Source organism: Furipterus horrens, unplaced genomic scaffold (assembly GCF_987537825.1).
Source record: "Furipterus horrens unplaced genomic scaffold, mFurHor1.1.pri manual_scaffold_11, whole genome shotgun sequence".
NCBI lineage: Eukaryota > Metazoa > Chordata > Mammalia > Chiroptera > Furipteridae > Furipterus > Furipterus horrens.
The window spans coordinates 57952463-57969594 of NW_028327181.1; the positions used below are offsets into that span (position 1 = coordinate 57952463).

At 38.3% G+C, this 17132-nt stretch overlaps 1 protein-coding gene across 1 annotated transcript; it reads right to left on the minus strand.

Annotated features, from left to right (window-relative positions):
- Window positions 1–824: 824 nt before the first annotated feature.
- On the minus strand, window positions 825–15788 carry ASPA (aspartoacylase). The gene is made up of 6 exons (XM_090291107.1): window positions 15424–15788; window positions 10115–10310; window positions 8606–8699; window positions 7204–7311; window positions 3464–3573; window positions 825–1616 (listed from the first exon to the last, which is right to left on the minus strand). Exons 1-6 carry the CDS (start codon window positions 15657–15659, stop codon window positions 1419–1421), a joined length of 942 nt encoding a protein of 313 aa, XP_090147233.1. The 5' UTR covers window positions 15660–15788; the 3' UTR covers window positions 825–1418.
- Between the last annotated feature and the right edge of the window lie 1344 nt (window positions 15789–17132).

The window sequence follows — 17132 nt, forward strand, 5'->3', positions numbered from 1 at the left end:
AACTGAACTCAGATGTAAAACACAAAAGAACATTCACAGTGGGAGAAGGAAGCTTGGTAAAGCTTGTTATGTACAAAAACTGATCGGTAAATTAAAATTTTACTAAAAAATACAGGAGAAAGAGAGTTTATGTCAGTGAAAATGGCTAAAAAATTAGAAATGCTAAAAAATTAGAAACAGTCTGTGCTGTATTGAACATTAAACAGGGAATGAAATTGGCTTAATAGAACTTGTTCTGGAAGGATGGAAATGTTGACATATATATGTTCCACATAATGGTTGTATGATTTTGGTAAATACATTGGAAACCATGAGCATGGGTTCCTTGGGGTCCAAATCACAGGACTGCTGTGACTGAGGAAGGAGAAAGGAGGCTCCTGTGGGCGCTGGGAGGGGAGGGAAGAAGCATTTTGGCTGGAGGAACTTTGAAGAGAAGGGTCCTGGGAGGTGAGGGATGCGGGCATTTAGGACGGGGACAATTTCTGAAAATGCATTTGCGACCCAGAGACACGGGTCTGGGCACATTTCCACTGGCGTCCGCTGCTCTCTGCTATTTCCGCTGTTTCCGTCTGTGCCGTGGAAACCCAAAGACTTCCTCACACGTTGAGTGCAAACGAGGGCAAGGGCATTCTTTCAGGAGGAAAAGTGACAGCTGTGAGGAGTATATCTGCCTCTCCCAGCTCTCCCAACCAGGAAGGGGTGTCAGCTTCTCAAGGGGTGGGCGGGGCTCTGAGAGGAGCTCTCGGCTCCCCGGGGCCAGCGCGGACCAAGGGGCCAAGCCAGCGCAGCGACGCTTTGTGTGGGTCACTGCGCACAAAGGACCATTCAGAGGTTTTTGATTTATTCATATTTACAATCAGCGCAGACTTCTCGTTCACATTTCACCTTCAAAAGAGCATTGAAAGATCTCTTATGGCGATTACAGCTCTTGCTGAAGTTTATAGGCCAGATACTTAATAGATTATCATTCATTCAAATATAAAAAATTTACAAATAGTAAGTCTACACCATTGGTTTCTAGCAGCATCATACATTATTTGAAAATACACATTTAATTCTGTACTCAAGTTAATAACTTTTTGTATATAGTATCTGTTTCAATTTAGGAATTTGAATTAAAAAACTATTAAGAATGTTAAACTCTCAAAGTATAATGTATAAAAAGCTATACAGAAATAAGAAATACACTTCTTTGATTAAGCTACATACAAATATGATACCTTTAAAAGATATTAATTAATTAATTTATTCATTCATTCAAGAAATTTGCCTAAGTGCCCACTGTGTGCAAGGCACTGAGCTAGATGCTATGGATGTGATTAAGGCACATTTAGTAAAGCATGATCCTGCCCTCTGCGGGCTTACAAACTAGTAGATTTTTTCAAAATACTCTATAACAAGTGAACTAGAAGTGATTTCTAATGCAAAGAGGAGCGAATACCTTTTGCCTTGAGTGTTAGCTTAGTTGTCTTTGCAAAAGCTTCTTTCTTTTCATAATATGCGGCCTCATTGACAAACACCGGGTACACAGTGCAGTCTCCCCCCAGTGGAACAGTCTTTCCATCAAGAGTTAAAAACACAGGATCCCCAGGGTGCAATGGTTTCCAGTCTTGATCCTCTCAGAAACAATTAAAATACATAAATTACATTCAGTTTTTCTCCTACTTTAAAAAATTTATGTGAGGCTGTAGACAACTAAAACATTATAACACTGGATTCTTTTAAAAGAAACACTTGAGAGATATGTTGAGAGGCATAGGAGTGATCTGACTAAACTTAGATTGAGAAGTAATTTGGGAACAGTTTTAAGAGTTTCCCTTTTAATATTTATAACTGACACGTGTGATTAGAATTTGCTTCAATACTGAGTTTGCCTTGGGTGTTGCCAAAAAGGTCTATAATGTTAAAAGGTGAAACTGAGTGCATGTCTTCCTGAGTGTACCTTCTACCTCTTGCTGGCTGAAGTTAAATTCTGTTCAGCAAAATTTAGGAACTATCTATTAAGAGCCTTCTGTGAGCAAGACATGGTACTGTCGGGAATATAAAAATGAGAAACGTTGTGCCCACTTACAAGGAGATCTATCCTTATGGGGACTGCTGAGAGAGGGTGGGGTGGGGTGGGAAGAATCTAAGACAAGGTGGAGGTTTTTCATACATGTCCCTGCATTATGGCAACGAATGAGTTCTCTGACAGGTCCCACACCAGCAGTTTGGAGTTTTGTGCCCTCACACCCTGGGAAGCCTAGAACGATCTTCTCAAACCTGGATGTGATTGAGAATCGTGTAAGAGTTTTGCTAAAATGCAGATTCTGACCCTGCAGGTCTGGGGCAGGGGCCTGAGAATCTGCATTTCCAACATTTCCCAGCAGTACTGAGCGTCTGTTAGAAAAGCAGAATTTCATTCCCCACTCAGACCTACTAAATCAAGATCTTCATGTTAACAAATCGCCAGAGTCACATGCACAACGCTGAAGTTTGAGAAGTGCTGCCTTACAGAGATTTGTTCAACCCTGGCTGCATGCTGTCATTACCTGGGATGTTTAAAAATATAGAGGCCCAGAATCTCAGGAGTGGGGCTCAGGCCTCATTTTTTAAGTGGACACACAGAAAAACTCATTCATTTTTATGTATAGTTCTATGAGTTGTGACAAGTGCACAGCTTAGAGTCACATAACCATATAACTGTGTAATTAAGACACAAAATTCCATCACAAACGTCCCCCAGTTCCTTCATGCTACTTATTTATAGTTCACTGTTTTTCTTTACTTTTTTAAAACCCCGGGTGATTTTACAGGACAGTGTGGCTGAGAACTGCCGCTCTGAACCAGTGATTTTCAGCCAGAGTTGCGCCCCAGAATGACTGAAGGGCCTTCTTCTTCTTTTTTTAATGTATTTTTAGAGAGGAGAAGGGAGGGAGCGAAACATCGATTGGTTGCCTCTTGTACACGCCCTGACCAGACACCAGGCCCGCAACCCAGGCATGTGCCCTGACCAGGAACGAACCGGCGGCCCCTCGTTTTGCAGAACAACACATAACTAAGACACACTGGTGATCTCTGTTTTCTTACGTTAACATAAATATTATAATTCCTGCCCATTGTTCTTGGGCAGGAATTTTACCGTCCCTGAGAGCCCTTGTCTGACCACCCACCCTGCCTCATTATTTTCTTGTAGCACCTGGTCATCTTCATTTTTAAACTACACTTTAGACTTCAGTATGTCTAGACTATGACGCCCACAAGAATATAGACAATGTTCAATGATGTATTTATAGAGCCAGCAGAGGGGACACTAAGTAAATATTTATTGAGTGAAGGTCTGTCTGTACCCTTTACCGACACTGCAGTGTGTCTGAGAATGACAAATGGGCCGATGTGTGTAAAATGCTTTATAAACTATAAAATTCTAATCCAAGGTAGGTCCTTATTGTTTTGAACATTTTAAAGAAACAGTATATGTTACCTGCAGATTAGGGTGGATAAGAGCAGCAATTTCTCCATTTTCATTCCTGGGATAATCAACTTTCTCCATTATTTTGTAGGCTTCAATAGCACAAGGAGGAAATTCCTTTCCTATGGCAAAAATAAAATATGTATAAATAGCAACTGAAAAAAGGAAGTTCATACTTTAAGGGAAGAACAACCACCAAAAAGTGAAGGCATACAATTGCAGATTGAATGTCAGTTATAACTGTAAAAAAAGACAGTCACAGGGAAAATATACAATTTCAGTTAAGGATTTTCATAAACAACACTAAGCCAAATGATGTTCTAGAATCATTCCCATCACACTTTGTTCACAAGTACACTGACAGACAGCAGAAGAAAACAGAACTTAGGAAGCCGGCATGAGAGAACAAGAGCCTAGGACTGGGAGTCAGGACGCCTGGGCTCTGATCTCCCAGCTGTGTGATCTTGAGCAAGAGGCTTCACTTCTGGAGGCTTCACTTTCTTTACCTGTCTAATGAAGGTTTTGAATGGGCTGCTCTGGGAGCTCCCTTCCAGCTCCGAATGCTATGACTGTGTAATCTCAGAAGGACTTGCAGCAGGTTAGGTGACTCTCCTTCTCTGCACTAAGTACATCAAACACTTGGACAGATCTTGGAATGCAGGCAGACCGCCAACAGTGGAGTCCAACTTCCAAAAATGCAGCAATGTGAAACAACCCAATGCTCAGAAACTTGAAAAAGGAGTAGTTTACATGCATACCAGGCAATCTCTGAGCAAACAGGATGAGTTTTCATTAAACGTAGGGCTCATAGTGTGCTATGATTGCACCTCAAAGGAAAAGCTTCCTCTGTCGTTAGAGCAGAAAGTGCAGCCAGGCTGGAACATGGATATCCAGGGTCACTTCTGTATCACTTAGCTTTGGCTGCAAAACACACTGTCCTAGAACTTAGTGGTATAGAACCATGACCCTTTAACTTATCTCATGATTCTCTGGGTTGGCTGGGCAGTTCCTCTGGTTTAAGCTGGCTTGGCTGATTGGCTTGCTCATGCATTTGTGGTGAGCTGGCAGGTCTGCTGGAGGCTAGATGATCTGAGATGGCTTTACTGTCATGTCTGGCACTTGACAGGCTGTCAGCTGGAGCTGCAGGACTATTGGCTAGGCTGTCGAAGTCCTCCACCTCATACCCTGTCCTCCAAAAGGACAGGTAGACTGATTCACATAATGGCAGTGCAGGGTTCCCAAGGGCAGCAAGAGAACAACCCTCAAGGTGCAAATCCTTTACAAGCCTCTTCTGTGACACAAAACAAGTCACACGGCCAAGCCACATTCAAGGGGGTAGAGAAATAGTCCCCATCTCTTGGTAGAAGGATTGAAAACATCACACTGCAAGGACATGGATGTGGGGAAAGAAAGAATTTGTGGCCATTTTTATAATCTACCAAACCTTCCAAGATGAAGATGGAGACTTATCAGATGTCATCTTTTTAAACCAGGAGGTCCATTGGGAGGAAAGGAAAAAGCTGTAGGACACAAAGGAGTATAGTTTTTGCTACTTAGAACCCCAGAGTTGGAAGGAGCCTCGAATGCTGACTTCATCGATGCTTGGGTATTTTCTCCACATCTTTCTGGCCAAGTGGCCACCTTACTCCTTGCTCAAACAGCCTCACGAAGTGTGGGCCATTCCATTGCTGATGAGCTTTGTTAATCAGGAAGTTCTGTGTCTAGTTAACTTTATCCCATCAATTCTATTCTGCCTGTTGACTCACGGAAAACATGTCCAATTGCTTCTGAAACTCTAAAATAAAATTGCCCTTAAGCCTTCTTCTGGCCAGTCTAAGTATTCTTAGTTCTATCAATTACTGCTTGTGTGGCACATCTATGAGGATATATGTGAAGGTACTCTTTTTTTTTTCACTTCTTAAAAATTTTATTTTTTATTGAATTTATTGGGGGTGACATTGGTTCATAAGATTATATAGGTTTCATGGGTGCAATTCTATAATCCATCATCTGTATATTGTCTTGTGTGTTCACCACTCCAAGTCAAGTTCTGTTCCATCACCATTTATTCCTCCTATACCCTCGTCTACCGCCCCTCATCCTCCTTGCCCTCTGGTCCTCACCATACTCTTGTCTGTCTATGAGCGTTCAGGGACTCTGTAGACTGAAGTACCATGTGTACTGAGGGATTACTCTTATCGTGGTTTTCAAACTCTTCAACATTCTCAACTCTCTCCTTTGCTAACCTCTCAGGTTGTAGCCTTCTTACTCAGGTGCATCATTTCTTAACATATTGCAGTCCCATACTTACTATTTGAAAGGCTTCTTGTGACTACGTGGCGATCTTCCCACTACCAGGCTCATTAGACACTATAAAACCTGTCCTCAGATGAAGGTAGTGAAAAGCTCATTTTCAGTCTTTATGACTTGGGCGTCAAAAGCCTCCCCCCCCCAAATTCCTCTGATTGCAGTAAGGTGCACGGTCTGATGTTAAGGAATTACATACTCTCCACGGACACTGAACTATTTACCAGCTTTGTCACTATAATGACCCATTCTTCAACAACAATTTAAATTAAGCCTGTTGGAATAATTATCTACATAGGATGACTTTTAAAATTTTATTTTTATTATAATTATTAAAATTTTAAAGTCAGTTTATTTTAAAAATAATAACATGGTTTATTTTTTTGCCACAGTTTTAGATTTACCAAATAAAAGAGTAGATAATACATAAAGTTTCATATATCTACCAATTAAATTATTTCTCAATTACACACAATACATGAATACATCTTTCTTCTTGAAAGCAATGAAAACAAATTTAACCTGTTTTTTTCCCTCCCCTCCCCAATAATCGCTATTATCAGTTTGGTGTATTTTCTTCTAGAACTTTTCCTGTACGTTACCATATATATCGAGGTACATATATGTATTCTCGCAAGTATTCATTATTATCATTGTTATTATTGTTTTGAGGAAATTGTTATACTGCATGTTTTGGTCTGCAACTTGCTTTCTTTAATTAACAATGTATTGCATTTTGAAGATCTTTCTGTGTTAGTTTAATTGTTTACCCACTGATGGATGTTCAGGTTGTTTCTACTGTTTTGTCGTCACAAACAATGCTGTGGTGACCGTCCTTGCACACATGCTTGCGTTTCTTTGAAGGTGGAATTGCTGGGTCACAGGATTCGAGCATTTTCGGAAGTGGGTGCTGTGAAATTATTCTCTAGCATGCTTTTACCATCCCCCTTTTCTACACCCTTAGCAACACAATATTATCAGATATTAGTATTTTCCTACTCTAATGGGATAAAATGGTTGCTCATTTTAATTCGCATTTTTCTAATTACTCATGATATTGGCCATCTTTTCATATGCTTTTGGACATTTGTATTTCTTAGTCCTTTTTTTTATTTTAATGGAGATTAATAGGAAAATGAGGACTTTATTTGGAGAGCTTTAATTAGTAGCTAGTTCTTTTCTTCTTCTTCTCTTTTTTTGATGTGTCTATTCTGGTCATTGAGGAATGGCTGAAGTGAAAGAAAATGTTAAAAAGCACCTAATATCCTGAGCATGCAAATTTCACCTAGGTTACAATTGCTAGTTCAGCGTTTAGTTGTCAAGTTACCATTTGTGTTCATGTTCTCTCTCTTTTCTGATCTATTTACACACACACACACACACGCACGCACACACACACACACACATACTAACAACTAAGATAACAGCTCTCACCCACTACTTACCTTCATTGAAATTATGTGTAAAATCAAGAGCATATTTAATCATTTTCCTCATTTGATCCAAAATATCAGCTCTCAGAACCCCCTGAGGCTGAGGACCAACTTCTATACCTAGGTGCAGAACGAGAGATAGTCATATGTACATAAGTATTAGAACATATTATAAAATTAAGCGTTTCAATATATCAAGTCTGGAATTCCATCATTAAAAATTGGTAAGAAGTTAGACCATTTAGCATCATGGGAAATATTTGAGACATAATGTTGTGCAAACATAAAGCAGTATATTACATGCATAGTGAATGAAGACTGGGGAGCACATGAGAGAAATCAAAGAGTTGTGATGGAGTTGCAAATCTTGGGCTCTTTTTTCCTCTACGTTTCATTCATTATTGTAAAAAAATTCTAAATCATAATATTGTAAAAGGAATCGATAAATATATTCGGCAACATAAAAAGCTGCCAAACATATCAGTGGAGCAGCATCACTCCACAAACATCATAGGCCAAGACTGTTCTTTCAGAGTTTGGAAATCATATATTTTATCTGGGGTCAAAGAGAAACAGGATCTCCATCCTTTATTGTTAAGTACCTGGACTTAGATTTTTAGCTTGCTCCAAATGATCCCTTGATTATGCACCAAAAGTATCAATAATTGAGTAAGCAAGATGATTTTAAATTTGCTTACATTGTTTGACAACTTGTTTTTCAATTAAATTGTTCTTGGTGCAACCATCTGAGATCTAACAAAAAAGACTTTAAGTTGTGACAGCAATTTTAACGATTGTGGTGTAGTCTGTCAAGAACTATGCTAATAGGTCACTCAGGAAAGAGAACAGAATATAGAAGAAAGAGACTGTCTATGTGAGAGGGTGTATGAAAATGTATGCTTGCATGTTGGAAGTTCCAGAAAGTCAAGGTGAGTTTACAGCCCAGTAACTGACAGGGCACAGTGGATGGGTAATAGTTTATGAACGGCTCAGCTGCAAAGAAAGGCTAAGCAGGATACCGGGAGAAGATTTTCTATGGATTTTTGTGTTCCTGCACATCTTTCCAACCACTGCCATGGTTCCAAATTAATTTTCAAGAAAGTTTGTGTAGTGCACAGTATTGAAAGATGAGGATGATGTCTTCCTTGGAGCAAAAGGCAGGTATGCTTAATGTACATTATAAAAGATTCAAGTTTCCTCAGCTTACTGTTTCTCTCATGGAACGCAGAGAAGCTGCTCAATGAAACTGAGGAAATTTTATATAGTTCAAGCCTGCCTGGAGTTACTTATTACTTGACAATTATAAGCCACAGTGATGAGCACAGTAACTATAAATATTCTTAAAAATAATTTTTCTCAGCGTTTCACCCAGGACATATTTTGTTTAATTGTGACAATGGGAAGTATGACTTACCAACAGGATACTTGGCTATAGAACGAGTGGTTGCATATTTGAGGGAAGGATGTTCAATAAGATAAACATGGCAGGGTAATGGAGCCAAAGAAGTCTGAAAGGAATCGACAATATCTTTCTCATTATGCCAAGACCATATGCTTTGTCCTCTTTGCTGCTAGAGAGTCATAATGCCTTCGATGTTCTACTGTATCAACTAAGATTAGTAAGAACTCTATGAAACACACTCTGAAGCTTTGAAAACTTAAAAATAAATAACATATGAAATTGAGTTATATATAGCTTTCTGGATAAAATACACATTAAATTCTGAAGAACTATATTAATGAGTATGAAATAAGTTTTCCTTCTGAATGGATTTGGTTATTTCTTTCTTCATCACTAGTTACACTATTTAGCTTAGTGTTGCTCTTAAAGAATTCTGTATCTAGCCCTGTGGTCCAGGTCTCTGCAGATGTTGGTTACCTTCTCCTACCTCCACTTAATCTGAATGAGAATTCAAGATAGGCCTCCCAGTTTTGATAACAATGTCAGCCATGCTGCTTCCATGCCTGGCAACCAGAGCATTCAGCTTTCCTTCAATGGGTGAAAAAGAACAGCTTCATTATTATTTCGTACCAGAACTATCTAGTTACTGTCAAAAACTCAAAGAAAACAAAAATGATAGTGAATCTTTACTCTCTGCTAGGTATCAGGCTAAATGCTTTTACATTTTTTATCTCATATGAGGCTTTTTAACAGCTTTACAAATAAATTTGTTATGATATCAACTTTACAAAATGAGGAAAGCAAGGTTTTGGGAATTGAGTATTTTATCCAAGGTTAGTAAACAAGAAAGCCAGGATTTGAACTCAGGTTCTCCTGGCTCCATGGGTCAAACTCCTCTAAATCATACTAGCTCTCTGGAAGGGAGGGCATTTATCATACAATAATAAGCATACTGGTTATTATTTGTATTTGTGCTTGGTTGTTATTTTATAGCAATTTTTCTCTAGCTATAGACACTGGATTGCTGAATTTTTCATCTTGTAGACTTTGGAGGCTTAAAATGACTAGCTATACAAAGTACTGAGAGACCAGATGTGTGCCGGGGTATCTGGATCAAATGGAAAGAAGGGCAGGACTAAAGAGAGTCAACCGATAGTCAATCTTTTTATCACTGGTCTATAGTCAACATTAAATTACCATTTCCTGAGCTTCTTAAAACTAATTGAACTACTTCAAACACACCATTTTAACTTTTGGTATTAATTTTACCAAATAACCTATGATTTGGTAGCTGTCTGGGTAAAAGATTTATAATTTTATAGATATAAGAATCTACAAATGTTTTATTATTTTATTTATTGCATTTACTATTTTTCTCATTTCATCTTCTTTTTTTCTCCTCCCACTTCTTCATCTCTCTCAGACCCTCCCTCCAGACCCCTTCTGTGGTTGTTTTATGTCTGTAACTGACTTCAAAGTACAGGTCTATGCTAACTTATAAATGAATAACATTGACATTACCTTCATGTAATGAAACATCTGAATTAAAAAGTCATTCCTGGAATCCTCAAGAATAAGAGTGCATCCCATGTTAGAGGTAGTATTGTGAAGGTCAAAAATAATGTCATAGGAATCTTCATTGTCGTTTGGACCAAATAAATGATTTATTTCTTGAGCCCTTCTCACTTCATACGGCAAATCCTCTGACATTTTTTTACTGTCATTAGCAGAAAGAAAAAGATTAACAACATCTGTGGCTAATATAACACAACTATACGATAAGAACACACTGTCTAAGGAACCAGTTGCCAAACTTTTAAAAAATATGAAAAACTTATGAGGGAAGTGGAAACTTATTTGAAAACATTACAAATGAAAAATTACATTTGTTCCCTTCATTTGAGTCTATGTAATGTTGCATACTTGCAAATAATACTTCATTCATGTGACTGTCAAAGGAAGGACATTTCAAACAGAATTTACCATTTGGCTTCAACCCTGAACAAAATTTATCCACTGATTCAATCAACAGTTTCTTGGTAGTTATGTGCACTGGGCTACTATGGGACCAGACAATCAAATGCATTTTTTTTTTTTTGCCCTCTAGCTAATTCCAGTGCATAAAATGTTAAACTTAGACAACGTTCACATTATCTAATTAAGGATTCTTAACTGAGGTCCTGGAACCACTAGGTATCCAGGGACAAGCTTTACAGACAAGTCTGCAAAACTTTTGCAGGTATATGAAATTTTTTTCTGGGATAAAAGTTAATAATTTTTACTGAATCCTGAAATGAGCCTCTACCTGTCCCCTCCCCATTCCTGCAATGGTTGGGGTACATTTTTTTTTCTTACTATACATGATGACGATTTAAATTTATTTTTCCTCATTAAAACATTCAACCATTTCTCTATAATTCCATTTACATATTTCTATTTCCTCACTATTCTTGCTAGTATCTTCAAGAGACCTACAATTTGCACCTGGGTAATTTCTGCCTGGACGGCAATCAAGAAGGTGGAGCAACTGGTTTTTGACCAGGAAGCAAAAACCATGAGGTCAAAAGCTGCATGCTAAGGATGGTGTAGTGGGAAGATGAAAGGAACCTGTGACATTGATGATATCATTGAGCCACTGCGTGTCTGGGCTTATTATTTGTGAAAAAGAAACCCTTATTTGTTTAAGCCAATGTCTTCCAGTTCCTATTATATGTAACCAAACATAGTTCCTAATGGATATACACATAAAAGCATTTTAAAAGTTAATCCACGAAACAACTCAGTTAGGTCCTCCCACTCCTAACTGATTTGCATCTAATTCTCTTGTATATAAGTTAACAACTAACCACCCAGCTGCTTTGAGATAAGGCTTGGAGTCTTAAAAGATAATGGACACTGAGTTCTCAAGCCTGGAGTCCAAGGCCTAAGGAAGAGTCCCAAAGGATGAAGCTAGAAGAATAGGCAAGACAAGGACCTAAAGGGTGCATCAGCTGTACTGAGTTACTTAAATCTATTCTGGATAAAAGATGTTTGAAGAATTTTCAGCAGGGGAGAGATATGATAAGATTTTCAAATTAGCTACCTAATATCAAATCATACTATAAGGCCATAGCTAACATACATGCAAATAAGTCAACAGACGACAAGTGCTGGTGAGGATGTGGAGGAAAGGGAGCAATTTTACACTGTTGGTGGAAATGCAAACCACCCAGGTGGAAGCCATGGCCAAATATATATTTTTAAGTTTACAGTATTTATTTTTAGAGAGAGGGAAAGGGAGGGAGAAAGAGAGAGAGAGAAAGATCAATTGGTTGTCTCTTGCATGCACACTGACTGGGGACCGAACTCACAACCTAGGCACCTGCCCTGACTGGGAATCGAACCAGCGACCTTTTCTCCTGTGGGCTGATACCCTACCAAATAGCCACATCGGCCAGGGTCATGGCCAAATATTTGTGGCACATAACCATTGGATCTCATTGGGGCTCCCCAACATCTACCTGGGTGGTGTGACCAGTCAGTGTCAAACTGATTGCTATCCTTGAATGTGACAGATTGACTTCATAGTCCTAGTGATATACCTCCCATATTTCTGGTACAACTGAGTTAGTTCTGTGTAGAGTGAATTTTTTATTCCTAATATAGAATTGCCCAGGGGGCTCAAATGTCCATAAACATAAGGAGCCATATGAATCCAGCCCAAATCTGAACTTAGTCACCCATGGCCCTAATGGTGATATTTTTAGGACCCTTTGGGTCAGCAGTTTGATGGGCTGCCTGTGTAGTGTGATTGACAGAAAAAGTATACTCATGCCTAGTGTTATTGATAATGTGTGTGTCACAGAGCAGGTTTCTGGATCAATGTTGTTAATGTCAGATGAATTAAGAGTACTAGTCCTCTCTGGCTGGGTAGCTCAGTTGGTTAGTGCACAATCCCAATAGGCTAAGGTTGCAGGTTTGATCCTTGGTCAGGGCACATAATGGATGTTTCTCTTTCTTCCTTCATCTCTCTCTCTCTGTAAAATAAATAAATCAGAAAATTTTTAAACACTATTAAAACAAAAAGCACTAGTCCTAGCTTGTTCTTTCTTAATGCATTACCTAAGGACCTTCCAATTCCCTCTGGAGCAGCGATACCCACCATGGCAGTCCTGCAGCTGCCCACACACCCATCAGTTGGATTGATTCCTTTGTCAGGCATAGAAGTGGGCCCACTGTAGAAAGGTATTTCCATCAGGTGTCCATCCTGATACTGGACAGCCCAGGTGCAGCAGAAATCTCTTTTTTGCTCAATCCCTCCACCCCCCAACCCAGTCTCCCAATCCCCGCCCCCGGCAGCTGTCATCCTGCTTCTATCTATGAATCTCTCTATTTATGAATATCATATGGTATCTGCTCTCTGCCTGGCTTATTTCACTTATCTATCCATGCAGTTGCAAAGGATAAGATTTCCTTCTTTTTTTATAGCCGAGTAGTATGCAGTTGTGTAAATGTAACACACCACAATGAGATACATCTGTCAGAATGGCTATCATCAATGAATCAATAAACAATAAGTGCTGGCGAGGATGTGGAGAAAAGGGAACCCTCATGCACTGTTGGTGGGAATGCAGATCAGTGCAGCCACCATGGAAAGCAGTATGGAGATACCTCAAAAATTAAAAATGGCACTGCCTTATGACCCAGCAATTTCACTTCTGTGAATATATCCAAAGAAACCCAAAACATTAATTTGAAAGAACATAAGCACCCCTATGTTCTTTGCAGCATTAGTTACAATCGCCAAGATATGGAAGCAGTCCCAGTGGCCATCAGTAGAAAGATGAACAACTACAGGACATTTACATAATGGAATACTAACTGACTGTAAAAAAGAAGAAAACTTTACCCTTTGTGACAGCATGAAGAGAGAAAATTATGCTGAGTGAAATAAGCCAGTCAGAGAAAGACAAGAACCATATGATGTCACTCATATGTGGAATCTAATGAACAAATTGAATTGACAAGCAAAATAGAGAGACTTATAGATAGAGAGCAGGATGACAGCTTGGGGCTTGGGGTTGGGGAGGGGGTGGAGGTAAAAGAAAAAGAACTCATGGACACAGACAACAGTATGGTGACCACAAGTGGGAGGGGGATATAAGGAGGTTAAATGGGAATGGAAAAAATACAATAAAAAAATTAAAAAAGAAGATTTGCTTGTTAGGATGATTCTTATGGCTGCTACCATACAGAGACTCCATGGTGGGAAGAATTGGACTAAGGCTGGATGCAGAAAGATTCTTTGGAGGCTACTTTGACTGCTCCCAGAAGAAATAAACTAATGTAATGAAAATGGAGAGGAAGATAGGATATGCAAAATATTTGCAATTATTCTGTACTTGCATATTTGGGAAGACTTAGTGACCCATGAGACACAGGGAGATGAGGAACAAGGAAGGGTCCTGGTTGATTTTCATAGAGGATTTGGGGGTGATGCTGACATCACTGAGAAGGAGAATACAGGAAAAGTCACTACCTGGGGAGAGGAAAGACAGGATAAGGTAACTAATTTATCTGTCTCGTAAGTTTCCATAATCACCCTGAGAGAGAACTGTCTAGCCTCTGAATAGCATTTAAATGTAAAAAGTACAATAGAAGGTGAATTTACTTTAAAAGACTGTTCTCATTGAAATGCATACTATTGAGTGGTCATAACAAGAAAACTCACTGTAGTCCATTTAAGAGTTATTTGGGAAGTTAACATGTCACCTATAAGAGTTATTCTTCAACAAATTCTTACTCATAATATGAGTTAGTTAATAGCTATTTTAAGTGAATAGACATTTTAATTGGGTTGACATAACCTCAATCATGAAGATAAAGCATTTTTGAAATTAAAATTTATGAAAATAAAAATAGGATTTGATACACAAAGTATGACTAATGTACAATTGCCCAGGAAAAAAATCTACTCCATGAATTGAGGCATATTTGTACTAAAAGTAGTAACCATCTTTTGATCTGTGGTGAGATTATATTTAAATAACTCTCTAAATTCAAATTAGCCAGTATTAGAAAATGAGTACACGCAAAAGTGTTGTGTTAGTTGTTCCTGTCCCTCTCTCAACTCTTTAAGGGTAGAAACCATTTTTCGCACATGGCTTTGTAGTCCCACAACACTTGGCACAGTGCCCTGTGAAGAGTAGGTGTTTAATAATATTTTTAGATAAATGAAAGAAAGAAATGGTACAGAGAAAATACTTAGAGACCTACAGACCTACAGTAGTACCTATAATGATACAAACAGAGGCAAAAATAATTAATCAGAACATACCTAGAGTGTTATGGTTGGATACTTTGATTAAGCAAATATTAATTAAGACATTACATTTTTCTTAACCAGGACTTCGTGTACTACCATAAACAAAGTAGCATAAAAACATAGTAGTGAGTAACCAAGAAAGCCAACAAATATGTATATACCCAAATATACTGACCAAACACTAATAATACAAAAGACTATTAAATCTATTTCTTTAAAATAGATTTAAAAATAAAAACTTTTGTTATTTATCTCAGTCTGTATAGAATACATTTAAAAAGAAAATCAGTTGGGAACAGTCTGATGCTTTAAAAAGTTTATGAAAGAGCATATGAATGCCCAGTTTAGAGAACTGAGTAATTCATGATGAAGTGTGATTAAAAGTGAAAGTGATCTTATTTACAATAGTGACTACACGCACAGATATGAATAGCACATATACTTGTTCTCTCCAACACATGCCACTTTTCACACACACACACACACACACACGCGCGCGCGCAGACAACAAAAAATAGAGTCTTACCCAAGATTTTCAGGGTCAAAAACTCGATTCAGGTCACAGTCAATATATCTGGTACACTTCTTCACTGCTCTTGGGTTGGTGATAAATGGCTTTACCTCCAGCCCTGTCCTCTGAATTTCAGTGCCATTCTCTAGCCAGTGCTTCACTAGAAATACTCCTGTTAGCTCATTCCCATGAGTTCCTCCAAAGATAGCAACCTTTTTTATGGGATCTTCAGCAACATGACAAGAAGTCATTTTATCAAAAAATTTTATCTAATTTCTGCAATTCAGAAGAGAGATCAAAGGAAACTTAATTTCTTAAGAAAAGTTTAGAAATTTAAACCTAAATGAGACTTTAACCAAAGTGCAAAGTGCAGAGTTCTCCTGAGTGGAGAATGTTTTAATTTTCTGTTACGAGTTCTGAGCCCTGTTTATTATAGGGGCACTCCCTTCTCTAGAGCCCTGCCCTTTACTATATTTGGATCAAAATATGCAGAGATCAACTAGAGTTTCAGCTGTTCTCTTTAACTTCTAACTCCCTCAAATGGTTGGTAGATCTCAATGCAGTAATAAATTAGCATTTCATATTAGTACAAAAATTTTGTTTTCTCTTCAGCTAGAATGCCGTCTAATGGTGCTTTCATGACCATTTGCAGTAACAGAAAAGTTTATACATTTCTAATCATCAAAATTAAAAAGTGGCTCATAATATGCATATTATTATTCAATATTTATAATTTCCATTTGTATTTAAAAACTTCTTCTCTGAAATGAGTTCAGGTACTTTTCATCTGAGGGCCTTTGAATCTCATCTCTATAAACAGTCAAGGGCAGAGCTCAAAGATCTTCTCTGCAACTGGCATCCTTTCTTTCAAAATGCTTTAAAAATTTTTTTAAATTGATTTGAGAGAGATAGAGACAGAGACACTTGTTGTTCCATTTATTTATGCATAATTGGTTGCTTCTTGTATGTGCTCTGACTGGGGGTCAAACCAGCAACCTCGGCATATTGAGACAATGCTCTAACCAACTGAGCTACCCGGCCAGGGCCCAGAATACTTTTTTGTGGTCAGAGACCCAAAAGTCCCAAGCAATAGTCACTGGGACTTAAGAAGCTACTTTGAAACATGCCTTTAATTTCTTTCTCATGAAGTTTTCGGTAATTCTGTGTCACCTTCCTTAGGAATCTTTCTCACTTTCTTGCCTCAGTGCTAAAGAAAAAGCAACTGTTAGTACGTAATTTTCAAGTCTTTGTAATGCCTGAAAATGTCTAGGGGCATGCTATGTACACTAACCAGATTATATGAGTTTATGTAGACACAGGAAGCCTAATTAACTGGCAGCAGAGACCCTCCACTGGAATGTGTTACCCAGGAGGGGGGGGTCTTATTAGGGGAAACTAGCCAGAACACTAAGATAATTATATTCCTTTGGAGAAATAATTCTGAACCAAATCTGATTTGATTTCATGCACAATCATCCAGAAAGTCAAATATGTCCAAGTGCCGGAAACATTGTGTGTACTAGTAAAGAAAGATCATTTCATAGAGGTACAAGATAACTGCAGAGTAGTTTAATCTTTAATGTTTTTCTGCACATGTTATCTCAGTTTATCCCCATATCCACTTTATAAGATAGATGTGTTAGGTATTGACACTCCCATTACAGGGGTAAAAAAGGAAAGAGAAGTAACTTGATTAAGGTTTCTCAGCTATCAGGAGAAAAAGT